This window comes from Diaporthe batatas (assembly GCF_019321695.1).
Source record: "Diaporthe batatas strain CRI 302-4 chromosome Unknown Contig00006, whole genome shotgun sequence".
Lineage (NCBI taxonomy): Eukaryota > Fungi > Ascomycota > Sordariomycetes > Diaporthales > Diaporthaceae > Diaporthe > Diaporthe batatas.
This window is the reverse complement of record NW_025408553.1, coordinates 544,895-558,699: the sequence shown is the minus strand read 5'-3', so window position 1 is coordinate 558,699 and position 13,805 is coordinate 544,895. Positions and strand designations below refer to the sequence as shown.

Below are 13,805 nucleotides of genomic sequence, written 5' to 3'. Positions count from 1 at the left end.
GCCCACGTGGCGTACGCGTGGAAAACCGCAGATGCTGGAGTACCAAGCCCTTGAGTTGAGGGCTGGTGGCACCGGAGTATTACTGTGGTAGCTGTTACCTTGGTGGAGGGCGATACGATGTGCAACTAAAAGGGGCGTCAAAAGAGTTCCCGTGTCGGTGAACCCTTGGGAAGTCGTGTGCCCAGACACGGGCACCACTTCAACTCACGATATGGAACAGGACGGTCCGAAGTTTGTTGGTCTTGGCTGGTATTTCTTTCTATAGATATTTACCCCGCCCTATGATTGTGAGGATGCTTCTTGCATCTCCCAAAAGATATTTACATCCAACAGAGCTTCTTTGCCAGTAAGCTCCCGGGGTTTCCAGAATCAGTGTGATCCAATTTGTACACAAGCCTAGCCATAATGGGCGTTCGCTGCACCAACCCACCCCAGAAAAGCAAGACCGGACCCAGAGCTCCATCTATCCCAGAACGATCGCCCCACGCCCCCGTTATCTCAAAAGTGACCAATGGTATATACAGTTCGACACCAAATGATGTCTTTGTGGTTGTTTTAGGTCGGTGGAAGAAGGTGTAAGAGATCTGCCAAACGCCTGGCGGCTGTATCCGAATTCGCCGCCGTATGCAATGCACATCCGTCTGTCCTCGTAAATGTGTTTGGTTGATAGCGTGACAAAATAGAATCGATGATTTGTGGTAGGAGAATCCCCCTTGGAGAATTACGCATTACCGGTTCGCCATGGTGCATGACTGGTGGATGGGCTGACGCGGCCACCCTGTCCCGTTTCAGGTAGACCGCGGCCGTGACAGCGAAAAGCGAGGCCTTTGAAAGCAGCCGAATCGTGGAATCGCTACTGGCTAAAAGTTGTCCACAACATGGCGAATGATCACACGGTGTTGGTGTTTCAGTAGCTTCTGGTTCCGGCTGTTTGGTAGATTTCGCGGCTTCTCTTGGTCGACCTTCTGAGCTGTCACGTAGTTGACGGGCGTTTGTAGCGGCGCGGGTAAATTGGGCCGACGGCTCGTCCGGTGTATCGCCAAGGACTCGTCCCAAGCTGGCGCGACCAAGGTTTCGCGCGCCATCGCACCGAAGGCGCACTACAGCGCCCTGACACGATCCGGCAGAGTTGAGCCAAAATGTTGTCATAATAAAAAGTCCGAGCACAACTCAAGAAACTCCTTGAATGGACGGTCCGGCCGAGCGTAATTGACGTAAGAGTAATAATGGGGAAGAAGAAGAAGGTCGACAACAGTTAGAAGTTTCATGGGAGCCAGACGAGCTCAATCACACCGTCAACCTGGCTCATTGGCCAGCCCTCAGCGTCGACCCATCGAGGGTCCTTTGCCTTCCGGACGTAGATTTGTGTGACGGTTCCGTCCTCGTTGACGTTCGCCGTCTTCAGATCCCAGGCAATCTTCTCGCCAGTCCGCAGCAGCGACGAGCGCTGGGGGCCGAAGGCGTGGTCCAGGTTCCAGCCGTGGTCCTCGGGGGCGGGGGTGAAGGTTCGCTCCATCTGGTCCCAGTTGTAGTTGGCACCTTCGGGGTATTGCGCGATGCTGTAACCAGTAGAGATGACAAAGTCATCCTCGGTCATGAACCGCTGCATGGTGCAGTCCTCGCCGCAGAGGTGGGCAATCTTGGTGTACTCGAATGGGTAAGCGAAGTGCCAGCCGCCACCACGGTAGTGGTGCAGTGACAGAGGCTTGATTCCGCTCTCGTAGAAGCCCGAGGGGTCCTCGTAGAGATCCAGCTGCCACAGGTCGTTCTCAAGGGTCAATCGAACATCACTGTTCTCGTAGATGCACTTCCGCAGGAGAATGTCTCCCTGGGCGCCCCAGCCAGAATCGGCCTCCTGCAGCTTCTGGGGTGTCTTGCATGTCTCGTAAAGCTCGTTGATCATCTCACCGACCGGCATCGAGATAAAGACACCGGCACCGCCGAAAGCCTGGGAGCCGTGACGCTGAACCTGGTTCACATCCTCGGAGAAGGTTCCAACGTAGAGAGGGCGGCTGGAGTCAATCGCAGACATGCGCTCGCTGAGTGCATGGGGAGAGGGGAAGAAGGTGTCGTCATCGCAGAGGACGAGCCACTTCTTGTTGGGTCGCTCACGGTGGTTGTAGAGGGTTGGGACCAAAGTCAGGTAGCGGACGGCCATCTCCATGGAGCTGTCAGAGTGGAAGACATCGGCGTCAATCCCAATCTTGTGAAGGCGGTCCCAGGCATCGTACAGCTCATCGTCACTGGCGTCGAGCAGTAGCAAGACCATCTTCCCGCCGTTGGAGTTGCCGTGGTTGTCCGTGAGCCAGTAGCTCCAATCGTTGATGGGGCTCGTCTCGGGCTCGGTGAAACGCTTGTAGGTGGTGGAAACGCCGAAGATGAAGTCAGTGAGGTTAGCGGTGTCAGGGACGGGCGACTTGGTGACGGGCAAGACAAGCGGCTCGGGGCACTGCTCGTTCAGGTTCTTCTTGCCCAAGTCGACCGTCTTGGCGGTGTTGGGGAGGAATCGCTGGTCAAGCTTGGTCATGGTCTTCCTCTCGACGTCTTGACGCGAGACCTTGACGTATCGCTTGAAGTACTCGAACTGCTCGCCCAGCTCGTACCTGTCCTGGAGCTCCTTCAGGTGCTTGGTGTCGTAGTTGCAGTTCATCAGGGCGGAGCTGTTGGATGGGACGTCCTGCCAGCGGTTGTCGTCGACGCCATATGCGTTGGCGGACGAGTCGAGGGGGTGCTGTGTGGTCATGGTCTGCTTGGCGGTGTTGGCAGCCTTCATAACGGCGGAGCGGACATCGTAGGTGTTCTGCTTCATCGTCATGACAAAGAGCAGGAGCACCACGACGGCCAGCAGGATGGCCCTGGAGAAGGGACTCCGCATGTTGAAGAGGCGTTGTGGGGGAGGCATCATGGCACCCATGATTTTGAGATCCTTTGGTGAGAGGGAGATTGGTGAGTTCATCCGGTCGACCTTTTGTGTGTTCCCTTGCTCTGTTTGAGTGTGGTGACGGGAAATCGGGAATTGGACCAACCCTGGGTTTCCTGTCCTGTTGTGGTTCTTTCTCTGGCCAGGTCAAGCTGTGGCGAAAGCAGGTCGAGGCGGGAGAGAAGTAGGAGGGAGCAGTGTGTCTAAAGACGAGTGTGTTCTAGACGTCGACAAACATGGATCGGGTCGCAGGTGGCTCGATCTGGGTTGAAAGGGGGTAGATGTCTCTTGAAGTGGTGCCGGGCGGAATTGTGGTTGGTCTCGATGTGGGTTAAGCTAACGAGGGACGGGCGGGCCAAAGCCAGACACAGCCGTGGGGCAAGTGGTCAGGTTTGAGGATCCGCTGATACACGAAACGGGCTGGTCCGAAGGAGGAGGCCCAGATGGTGCGTCGTTGTGCGAGACGGAAACAACGATGGTGAGGGCGAGGACGCAAGCAGGACGCGTCCGAACAATGGGAAGGGGGGGGAGAAGATGAAGAGAAGCCTATCGCCACGAAAACGAGGTTCGGTGACGGGTAAGGGAGCAATAAAGAAAAGGAATAATCGGACAGGTGGGTGGTCGTTGCGTGGAGGGTCAAGAAGAAGTGGGCAGTCTGTGTGGGATGGAAAGGGGGGATATGGGGGTAGAAAAAGAAGGAACAACTGGGGCTAGTCAAAAAAAGAGCCAGGCCGCGCTGGATAGGTGAGGGTCGGTGTTAAGCGATGGGGACACCAGGCCTTGGTGACCAGGGTGGTCTTGGACTTGGACTGGGACTGGGATTGGGACCTGGACTGGGACAAGGAAGGCAGTGTGGGTACCCACGCAACATACCGTCATGGTACGTACCGTGTGTATAGGTGCTGTTCTAATTCTATCTACACAGTACCGTCTGTCTGTCTGTCTGTCCTCCGTTCCTGGCGGCCTGGGTAGGGCGAGTGAGTGAATACTGTCTGTCTGTCTGTCTGCCCCGGTGGAATTCAGTCAGTCGGTGCCCCAACCACCGTCCACTCCTGTATCTACAGTCCAGTCTTGCAGGTCCCGATTGAGTTCGAAGCATCCATCACGTCAATCAGTTCAACCGAACGCCAATGGATTAATAGACCCAGTCTCACAATACAATTAGCAACAATTAGCAACAACACCCTGGCGTCGCATACATATATATGGTAACAAATACAGTACAGCGCCGTGCGGTATATAGCGCGATGGGATTGTGCTGCGGCGGACGGGATGGGCCACCTGGCCACGGGGGTTGCAATCGCGGTGCAGCAGCAAATGGAAGGGGAGCCTCCACTCGATATGGGGAATCTCTTAAATTGCTGTAATCAACTCCCGGCCCAGGGACCTAGAGAGCAGTGCAAATCAGGAAGGCCAGGGCCGGGCAGGGCTGCTGACTGGTCGGGGCAGGGGGGCAGGGGGGCCAGGGGGGAGGCTTGCGATGGCGACAGCACCTGGGCACATGGGACGCGAGGTAAAATTGGGTGGTTGCAGCCAGGAAAAGGGGAGACCGACAGGCCCCGACAGGCCCCGACAGACCATCAGAAGCCAGCAAGCCTGCTGCTACCGTGCTAGCCTGCTAGCGGTTGATCCGCAAGATGAGTGGCTGAAGGAGCATGGTACGTACCTCCCGCACTATCTACGCTACACACGCAGATACGGTAGCGCCAAGGTACGTATCCTGTTGCCGCGGTGTACCTGCGTCAGGGGCTGGCTGTGCTCTTTCCTTGCCGCTCGGGCTCTGGGGGCTTTGTGCAACGACCCCCGTCCATCGCCGTTTGCAGCCAACCAGCCGCCTGTGTGTTTTGGTGGGTGGGTGGGTGGGTGGTGAGCAATTCGCGGGAAGGAGCCACCAAGACTGACGACGATAGATAGAAGGGTGGGTGGATGGGGGATATCGAACACTGGTTCTAGATCTGGCATGGTTCCATTGGCAGCCGGCAGTTGCTCCCAACTCCCGACCAAGCCTCAGCAGTCAAGGCCTCACGAGGTCGCGATAGTGCACATGTGTACATGCAGTCAGTTCAGATATCCGTTCCTAGGCAATTTTATTACTGTGTGTGGAAAGCTGTCTCGCAGCACACACAACATACACACACATTCTATAGACAGGTACCTCCAGATACTGTGGTAGTACCTACCTGGGTGGGCAGCAGCGGGAGGCAGCAGGAGGCAGGAGGCAGGAGTGCCCATGCCTGCGGTACAAGGGATTCAGTGGGGACTGAGGTCATCGATCAGCGAGCATTGACTTGACAACCCCCCATCCCCCCGACAATGTTTCTCCCGCACGAGGACAAACTGGAGACAAGCTGTGGCCGACGATCTTGTGACTGCTCACGGCGGCAGGACGACAGGGCAGCAGCCCACAACCTGCCCACACCGCATGTGCTCTTGGGAGCTGGGGGAGGAGGTCTGAATCGGCCCTGCTCTTGCCTGCACGCCTGGGTGGAATCTCCAGTCCTGTCTGTCAGTCAGTCGCCAACTTCAAATCACCCGACCAGAGAAGGGCTGGAAGGGTACGGAGCCCAAGTACAAGCACACAGTAGGAGTACGGAGTACTGCAATAATAAAAAAAGGCGGCTCCGGACTGACTGACTGACTCAGCACCGATCCAAAGGCTATTCTTGTCGACCCGCCCGCCTCCAGAGACAGGCAGACAAGCTTTCTTCCCATGAACAGCGATGGCTGTGTTTGTGCAGCTGGCAGCATGGTCGACGCCATCGTCACAAGCGGCACGCCCGCTTGGTTGCCATGTTCAGCCGCGCGCCGCCGGAATTCGTGTCGTGTCTAGCTAAGCACGCCTCGTTGCCACACCCGAGGTCCTCACACAACAAGATATCTTGCAACGTCAGCTCCATCCGACAACACGAGTCGTCCTTGGTCGCCGTCGATTCATTCAGGCGCCCGCCTCGTGGTGTGTCTGACCATAGCACCAACAGCCCTGTGCAGGATCACAACTGATCTGCAATCTCAGTCACCCTGTCATCTCAACAACAACCCGAAATGCGTGCATGCCATGTTGTGCCTTCTCCAGTCTCATGTCCGAGAGGACAGGCCTCGCTCCGACTCTCGCCCACACTCTAGCCTCTTCAGGCAGTGGTTGTTGGCCCACTGTCTGCACTGGCCTGACTGGCAGCCATGCAGCGTCGGATCGTGATACGGCCTGTCCTCCTGTCCTTCCCCAACTGCCCCAACTGCCCCAAAGTCAAAGCTGTTTCGCCACCCCGATTCGCTCCCTGGCCTAGGCGGTGCAGGTGCTCCCTCTCAGCCTCTCAGGCCTCTGGATGGCAAAAAATGCCTGGCTGCGTACGCAACCCGCCTCCACTGCCACCGCAGCACACCTGCATACACGCAACTCTATTTGTAAGAATAAGCTTATAAGTCTCTCCACTCCAGACCTAGTGAAGATTTTTGTTTCCTATAGGTTATGAGCCCGGGTAGCTCAATCGGATATTTCGCGACCCGAAGTATAATTATGGAGGTCTTTTACCCGATGCGGGGTTCATAGGGTTACCCGTGCGGGGTTTTCTACTCCAATAACCAGAAAGGGCGCGAGTTCGATTCCCCTGACAACTAATTTATAGGAGACATTATGTAGCTATATCTGGATTGCGGGGGGCTGTAAGAATAAGCTTATAAGTCTCTCCACTCCAGACCTAGTGAAGATTTTTGTTTCCTATACTATTGCCATTCGAGAGGCTGGAAACACACTGGGACGAAGCCAAAGCATGCACGATCGCCCGTGAAAGAAAAAATACGGGTGGCTAGCACAAGCTGCAAAATAGAAACACAGCACGGCTACCACGGCTGCCTCTCCAGCTCTCCAGCTCTGCGATCGTATGGTTCCGTCATCGACCACCCATTCTCCTCTACCGAGTACCCACCACCCACACAACCATGCTGCTTTCCCAGCCAGCCCGAACCCACAGGACCTGCAGCCAACAACGGAGACAAAACAAAGTCAGCACGAACAACAACCTGGCAGAGGCCGGCAGATCAAGCCAGGCCAGGCAGCCAGGCCAAACCCAGACCCAACAACTGGACACTTCGTCATCGCAGCCGCGGGATCCTACCATACTGTGGTAGAAACCAGTAACCGGCACACTCGACTTCTCTAACAGAGGTTCCACAGTGACGTGATATGGCCCTGCCATGGTCATAGAGGCCCTGAGGGCCCCAGGCAGCCCAGGGCACTACTGTGGTCCGGAGTGAAGGCCCCTCAGTGGCCCATTCAGCCACGGAGTACCGTGTGGTCCTGGCGCGCCAGGCATAAAGACCTTGGTGGTTGCAGCAATTCGCCGGTAGAATGGCCGCTGGTCCAGGGATCAGCGAATCCGAGACACCACTCAAGTTGCGGCTGTCAATTTGGCAAAACTCGAATTGCACTCGGCACTTTTTGAAACTTGACAGCGGCGGCATACCCTGCCAACCGGTGGCGCATGGGCGTGCCAATGGCTGCCATGGCATGGTTCGCTTCACGTTGATCAACCCTGATGCCCTCGACCGCCCGCCCGCCCTGCCGACCTGCCGGCTTCGGCTGAGAGCCAACAGGCGACTCGCCATCACCTCCCTCCTGAAGATCGGTAGATCCCCTAGGCCTTGATAGGAAGCGCGGATAAGCTTACGGAAACGCTGCGAGAAAAGAGGCTCCACGATGCAGCATACTTGCCAGTCTGACTGGCCGGCCGAGATGGATCGTTGTTTCTTCCGCCAAATGCGGCCGGGCTGTCGGGGCGGGAACCATCCTCCCAGCCCTCCTCGGGCTTGCATGTTGTGACTGAGTGGCAGCGACGCAGATGCGCACATGCCCGGAGATGACGCTTCGTCCACATCGACGCCTACGCGTACAAAGGCGCCGTCCTTCCTTGTCCTCGCCTTTGGCACGGGCGCCACATGCGCTTGACCATGAGGAATTGCCAGCACACAAGCACTCTGCCAGAGACGCGAAAGCCACCAAGCAAGTTCGGGCGCCGTTGCTTCAGGTGGCTAGCGGGCCACGGCCGCTGCACGACGTCGTGCTGATGGGCACTAGCCGGATAACTCACTTATTATTAGGTGAAGCTCGTCAAACAATGCGGCTATACTTTTCACCCTGCTACCGTGCAACAAGGCTAGCTGGTTCTATAATTGTTGCGTCTGATCATTGATTAACTGATGACGCGTTTCTTTTGATTCATTCTGGTCCGTCAGTGCCATTGAGAGACTGACAGACAGACAAAGCCATCGCCCTATCTCACCTCGAAGACCGAGGCTGCGCCATATGCTTTCTCGCTGTATCAAGAGACGATGGCCTGACTATCATTACCAGACGCGGATGGCCCTCATCTCCGCCAGCGCAAACACTGTGTCTGATTGTCTCGGCTGGCGGCAAGCAGGACAATAAGCATTATCTATCGCAAAGCCCATGTGCTACGGTGCTCCCCTCCGCCATAGTATATGGTAAATTGCGCTCTTGACTCGGGGCTCCATCTACAGGCTGTCTTGGATGCACACATGTCGGTACTGCGGATTCCGTCGAGTCGCGCAGTGCAAGCCCAGTCCGGTAGTGGTTTCTGGCGATTAAGTGATTCCAGCCGAGCCGGTTCGCACCACCGCCCGCCCCAGCCCAGCGCCCTTGCCATCACGGCGACCAGGTCCATGATAGCGGCAAGGGCACACCAGCTAGCCACTAGAATAGCGCCAGGCGCGACTTGGCACTTGGCTGCAGGGTCCAATAATGCCGTCACCAATGGTGAGGACGCCTTGGCCCACAGGGAGTCCCGAAGAGGAAGGACTGCACCTACCGACGAGGGGGTCACGATAAGGTGTAATAAAAAACGGAAAAACGGCATCTACTGTTATTACTGTGTGCTGGATAATGGATAGGCTTCGGGATGTCAGGATGTCTGGTGGCTTGCCGGGGTCATCTACACCTTGCAGCTCGTGCCGACATGTCCTCTGTCGACATGTCTTTGGCCGTGTTACTTGGGCAAGTAGGGGTGAGCATTGCGTGGGTCATTCTGGCAGTCTGGGCTGAGACTCTCCAAGGGCAGCATTGCGCGTCTCGTTGCCCTTCGTGACTAGACGGCTTTTTTTTTTTCTTAAAAAAAAAAAGGCTGACGCTACTGTGTTTCTCACGAGCACCACCCAAAAGGGAAACTAACCTGGCGCCGCAATGAGCGGGAGCACCTCGGGCACTACAGAAGCACTACCACTAGCGACGGATATGCATTGGGAGCGGAAAGAGATCTTGATGCGACCTCACAGGCTCTCTGGTGACCGATCTCCTGTTTTCCGGATCCAAACACACCACTTTGGTTGGTGGTCTGCCTTGTTGTCGCAGGGAGACGAATGGAAGGAGGTCAATATTCCGTCCGCTCGGCCCAATCAGTCGACCAAGGCCCGACCCCGCGTTGACAGCTCCTGGGGACCCAGGAGGCATTAGCAGGTAAACACGGTCCAATCAATCTGATGCGGCCCCAAGAAGGATCTCACGACAGGCCAGCCCAGCCCGGCATGGCTGCAGACGGGAAGAGGCACAGGTTTCGGGGCGTTCTGGCCACAGAAGTTCTGCTGGCTGGCAGGGCTTGTTTATTTTTGAGCCTCCAGGGCTGTGAACACAGCACGGCTTGGGCTTCTAGACGTGCTAGAATACTGTGCGACTGGCATTGAGTGCTCAACCAGATGAAACTTCAGACGGCGGCGTCCCAATATACCCGTTGAACATTCACCAGCGGCCAATCTATTTTTACCCGGCATCGGTCAATCAAGTCTGGGAGGGTTTGTCCTGGTCTGGTCTCTTCGACAAACGCATAGTGCGATCCGGTGACATCCCCGTTTCGCGATCAGACGGTCACACCCTCATCATCACTCCTTCGGGCATATATGCCCAGCCCCGGCCGTGCGACGTTCAACCGCGGTCGTCGGTCGGACGAATTGGTCGGAGGTCAGCCCGTTACAGGGCAGCCGGTCAGCCGGGCAAGTTGATCCTTGGCTTACGTTTCCGTCAATCGACGGGGGCCATCAACACAAAACTAGTTCGAGATTTCGCAATCTCGAAAAGTATGGCCGCTGGGGTTCGTATTTTGGTCACCCCCTCGCTCCGGGCTCCGGGCCCGGGGTTGGGCTCGATCAACTTGAAACAACCCACCAACAAACAGCACACAGGGCGGGGGCGGCAGGCCACTGGATGCCGTAACCCACCTGCAGATCCCCGAGTTGTTTCAAGTGCCACACCCTGCAAAGGTGCTGGAAAGGGCGGAACGACGAGATCGAGTAACCCGCCCTATGGCACTGGCAGACTAATGGCCAGCGAGGGCCACCGAAGGCTCCATCGAACGTCCCATTGATTCCAGAGCCTTGTTTGGTGGGACTCCTGAGCCGTCGACCCGCAAAAGGGGCAGGTAGCTGAATCTCTAGGGGTCCACTGCACGATGCTCCGTACACTGTACCACCTTGGGAAGGCCGGATTCCAGACCGCCGGGGAAAGCTGGGGTCCTGTCTGCTTTGGGCAGAGCCACTGGGCTAGCCAGCACGTGTCTTTTGTCTGGTCTTGTGTGTTGAGGCGGCCTGAGGTGAGCAACGACACACATCAGACCGAGACATGGGTTCACCGGCCGTCTCTCCCGGGCTCGGGGTCGCCATTTCTCAACTGTATACACAGTAGTGTACAGTCCCGCCGCCGCGGCGATGTTGAGCCCGTGTGCATCCACGCCCCACCCTCGTCTTCAACGCAATCAACTTTGTGGACGAAGGGGCCAGCCAGCGTCCCACGGCAGCGGGTGCTCACACACAGCAGGTTTCCAGGGCTCGAATGCATTTCGCCCGAACGCGTTGCAAGGTGACGATTCCGAAAGTCTCGCCGTTTCATTGCAGGAAGACATGCGGGGTTGCTCTTTCTCGTATCGCACACGCAGAGCAACCCTGCCTGCCTGCCTGCCTGCCCGCGCCGGCCCTGCTCAAGTGTGCATGTTGCTGGGCGATTCCTGTCCGACACGAGGAAAGGAACTGTACGGACCCTTGCGGTCAGGCCAAGGATGAAGTCATCTCGTTCCCAAAGACCTGGCCTCGTGAAAGGGGCCCATGGATGTCATTGCAATATCCCGAAAGCCAATTTCGATCGCAATAGCCAGGGCTCAAAGCGCCAGCCGGCCCGCACCGGATCGGATCAGATCAGATCAAGTTGTCTGGGTGTCTGCATCTTTCTGCCAGCCCACGCTCACAGCGCTTTGGGGTCGCGACTAAGTATCTAGATGCACTGAGCTGCTTCTGGGGCCCATCTGTCGGCCGGGCAGCTCCCTGCATCACCCATTCGCCTCTGGGTGGGTTGCGGAACCGGTTCGGGAGCACCCTCGTCAAGGCTCGGTATGGAGAACGGGCGTTGGGTTGCTCATGATCTACGCTCTGGCACGACACCCCCGGCGGTAACGACTGGGCTCTAACAGCCGAGCTCAGCATATAAAGTCTCAGCTTTCTTATATTTCTTCTTGTTTCCTTTTGGTTCTTCTGCTGCCTGAGTGCCTGCAGAGCTTCAAGAGCCTGCAGTTGTCGCAGCAGCGCGGGTCTTGGGCGATCAGCGTGCCCTCGCGGTGATCGAACGTCTCGCCCGCGTTGCTCATCCATGCAGCAACGCGTGTTTCCAACGCGGCGAGGGGACTCTCCGTGTGTCGAGAGAAGCCCACGGAGGTCTTCCTCTCCCCCATTACACGCGTTCGCTTTGTGTGTGCAATGGCGGATCTTATCAGTCGGGCGCCCTATAAATGTGAGCTGTGTGCCGTGCCGGTGGTCGATGGTTTTGTAGAGCTCCCGCCCTCTCCACCCCATTGAGACGCTTCTGGTCCCCGGGGAGCTGTCGTTGATCTTCCTGGGCCCCTGCGATGGGTTGTGCTTTTTGTTTTGTTCTGTGTTGCATGATTATTTCGGCAATGGGAGGGCTGAGCGTCGTGTTGCTTCTTGACTTTCGGTGTGCGGTTATCTCATCCGCCCTTGCACATACCGCAGCGGTGCACAGGGATGCAGATCTCAACGCGTCGCATGAGACGACAACTCTTTTCTCAACAGCTTCTCTGACCGCCTTCTAATGTTGGCTGATGTCCATGTCTGTGCTGAGACCCTGGGGAAGGAGCGGTGTCTTCGAGCCGCGCGGATTGGGAACCGAGAGGGTGAGAGTTTGGATGACGACTAGAGCAACTTGTCTCGTCTCACACAGCGTCTCTGTATCCTCCGTGCGTCCGGCTTCTCTCTTTCCTGTTTACGGTCTTTTGGGATGGCAAGGAGCTAGAGTTAGCTATGGCCATGTCCGGTCCTGCGAGCATCTCGCAGGTCTACGGCTAGGCCTTTGACGTTCACTCAAGCGAGAGGCGTCAGCTGGCAACAGCGAAAGCACGAGCCTGGCGGGATTGGTCTCCAGCTCCTGGGATAGTTGACATATCCATTGAACGGTAAATGGGCATCGTGCCACATTGAAGCCAGTGGAAAGACCCGAGTTTCATTGCCCTTCGCCGCTTGACGGCGCGAACCCGGCCTTGCTGTCTGCCGGAAGGTCATCGCGGTGTGCCCTGAAGGTGTACCGACGAGGGCTATTGTGGAGGAAAAGGAGAGCTCCCGCCTCCGTGCTGGTCTTTTCTGGGTTCTAATCATGTCCATACCATGGTAGGATCTTCGCACCAGTGCCTAACTCTCAACACTGTGCATGCCTTTGTGTTCGTGCAGAGAGGCTCTTAGCGAGGATAGACAGGAACCACAATTTTCAAGGTTCCTGTTATAGGCGATGATACACGGGAATTTCTCGACACGGGTTGACGTCCAATGCTGCAGGGTTAAATTAAGTCGTTCACGGTTTAGCCTTTCATAGACCACTATGAAGATTACAATTAGCAAAACTGTTTAACTTTCACTTTACTTCGAGGCATGGTAGCAGGCTCATGTCAACTCTTCGGCAGGACAGTCGGCGCCGGGTCCTCGAACGAGGTCATGAACAACGGCCGAGGAGCTCCAGAAACGGGAAGTAAGCACCGATAGTGATGATTCCATTCTACCATGGAAAGAGACTTTCCCTATCCTTTAAAGTCTTTTTGCTCAAACGCTTGATGGTAGCCATATCTCAATCCTCGAGACGTCCACATTCCACAGCTTGGATTGAGTTTCGTATATCAGCCGTGGCCAGCGTTCCTACCGGCCCCGTGGTGCATGGCCGCGGAAACCTTGGAAGCGTAGCGTCGTGTTAAACGTGCGTTGAAACAGCAACTTTTACTCCAAGAGCACATCATCCGTCACGTCCACAGATTCGACATGAATCGATAGTAGCAGCAGTTCCACACCGGATAGCGGTAAGTGTTCTTTCACGACCGCTACGTTGCACACACATACAACAGGCACAAGCTCGACTCTGACGCTACCTACATTCTTTGCTGAAAGCTGAATCAATCTTGTCATGGGAGGCGATTTTGAAGTCGACAGAAGACCCCAAAGGGCTAACCGAAACTTTAGAAAAAAGTCTACCTAGACTAGACATTATACTAAAAGCATTTGGCTTTTCGTGCGGTCTTCAATAGTATGACCAGTGCTGTTTCGCCAATTTCGTCGGTACCAAACCATATGAGGACTCTACTCTGTCTTTCCTTGTCATCATCTTTTTCCCTTTCCCTTTTTTTCCGCCTTCTATCTGTACACGACACACTTACTCGCACTCGCTTGCCTATTCGTGTCTTGGATCTTTTGCGATCCATATGATTACTTGATTACATTATATGAGCTGATGGACTCAACTCACTGGAGTGTCTTTTCAATGACAGGATGAGGCTATCATTGAGCAGGTAGTGTGAGCGTGAAGCAAGAATGGTAATTCTAGCTAGCCCAGCGAAAGTGA

At 55.9% G+C, this 13,805-nt stretch overlaps 1 protein-coding gene across 1 annotated transcript; it reads right to left on the bottom strand.

The window, feature by feature from the left end:
* Window positions 1-238: 238 nt before the first annotated feature.
* KVR01_005876 (uncharacterized protein) lies at window positions 239-3,659 on the bottom strand. The gene is made up of 2 exons (XM_044791897.1): window positions 3,027-3,659; window positions 239-2,926 (listed from the first exon to the last, which is right to left on the bottom strand). The coding sequence occupies exon 2, from the start codon at window positions 2,912-2,914 to the stop codon at window positions 1,265-1,267; it is 1,650 nt and encodes a 549-aa protein (XP_044644679.1). The 5' UTR covers window positions 2,915-2,926; window positions 3,027-3,659; the 3' UTR covers window positions 239-1,264.
* Window positions 3,660-13,805: the final 10,146 nt, after the last annotated feature.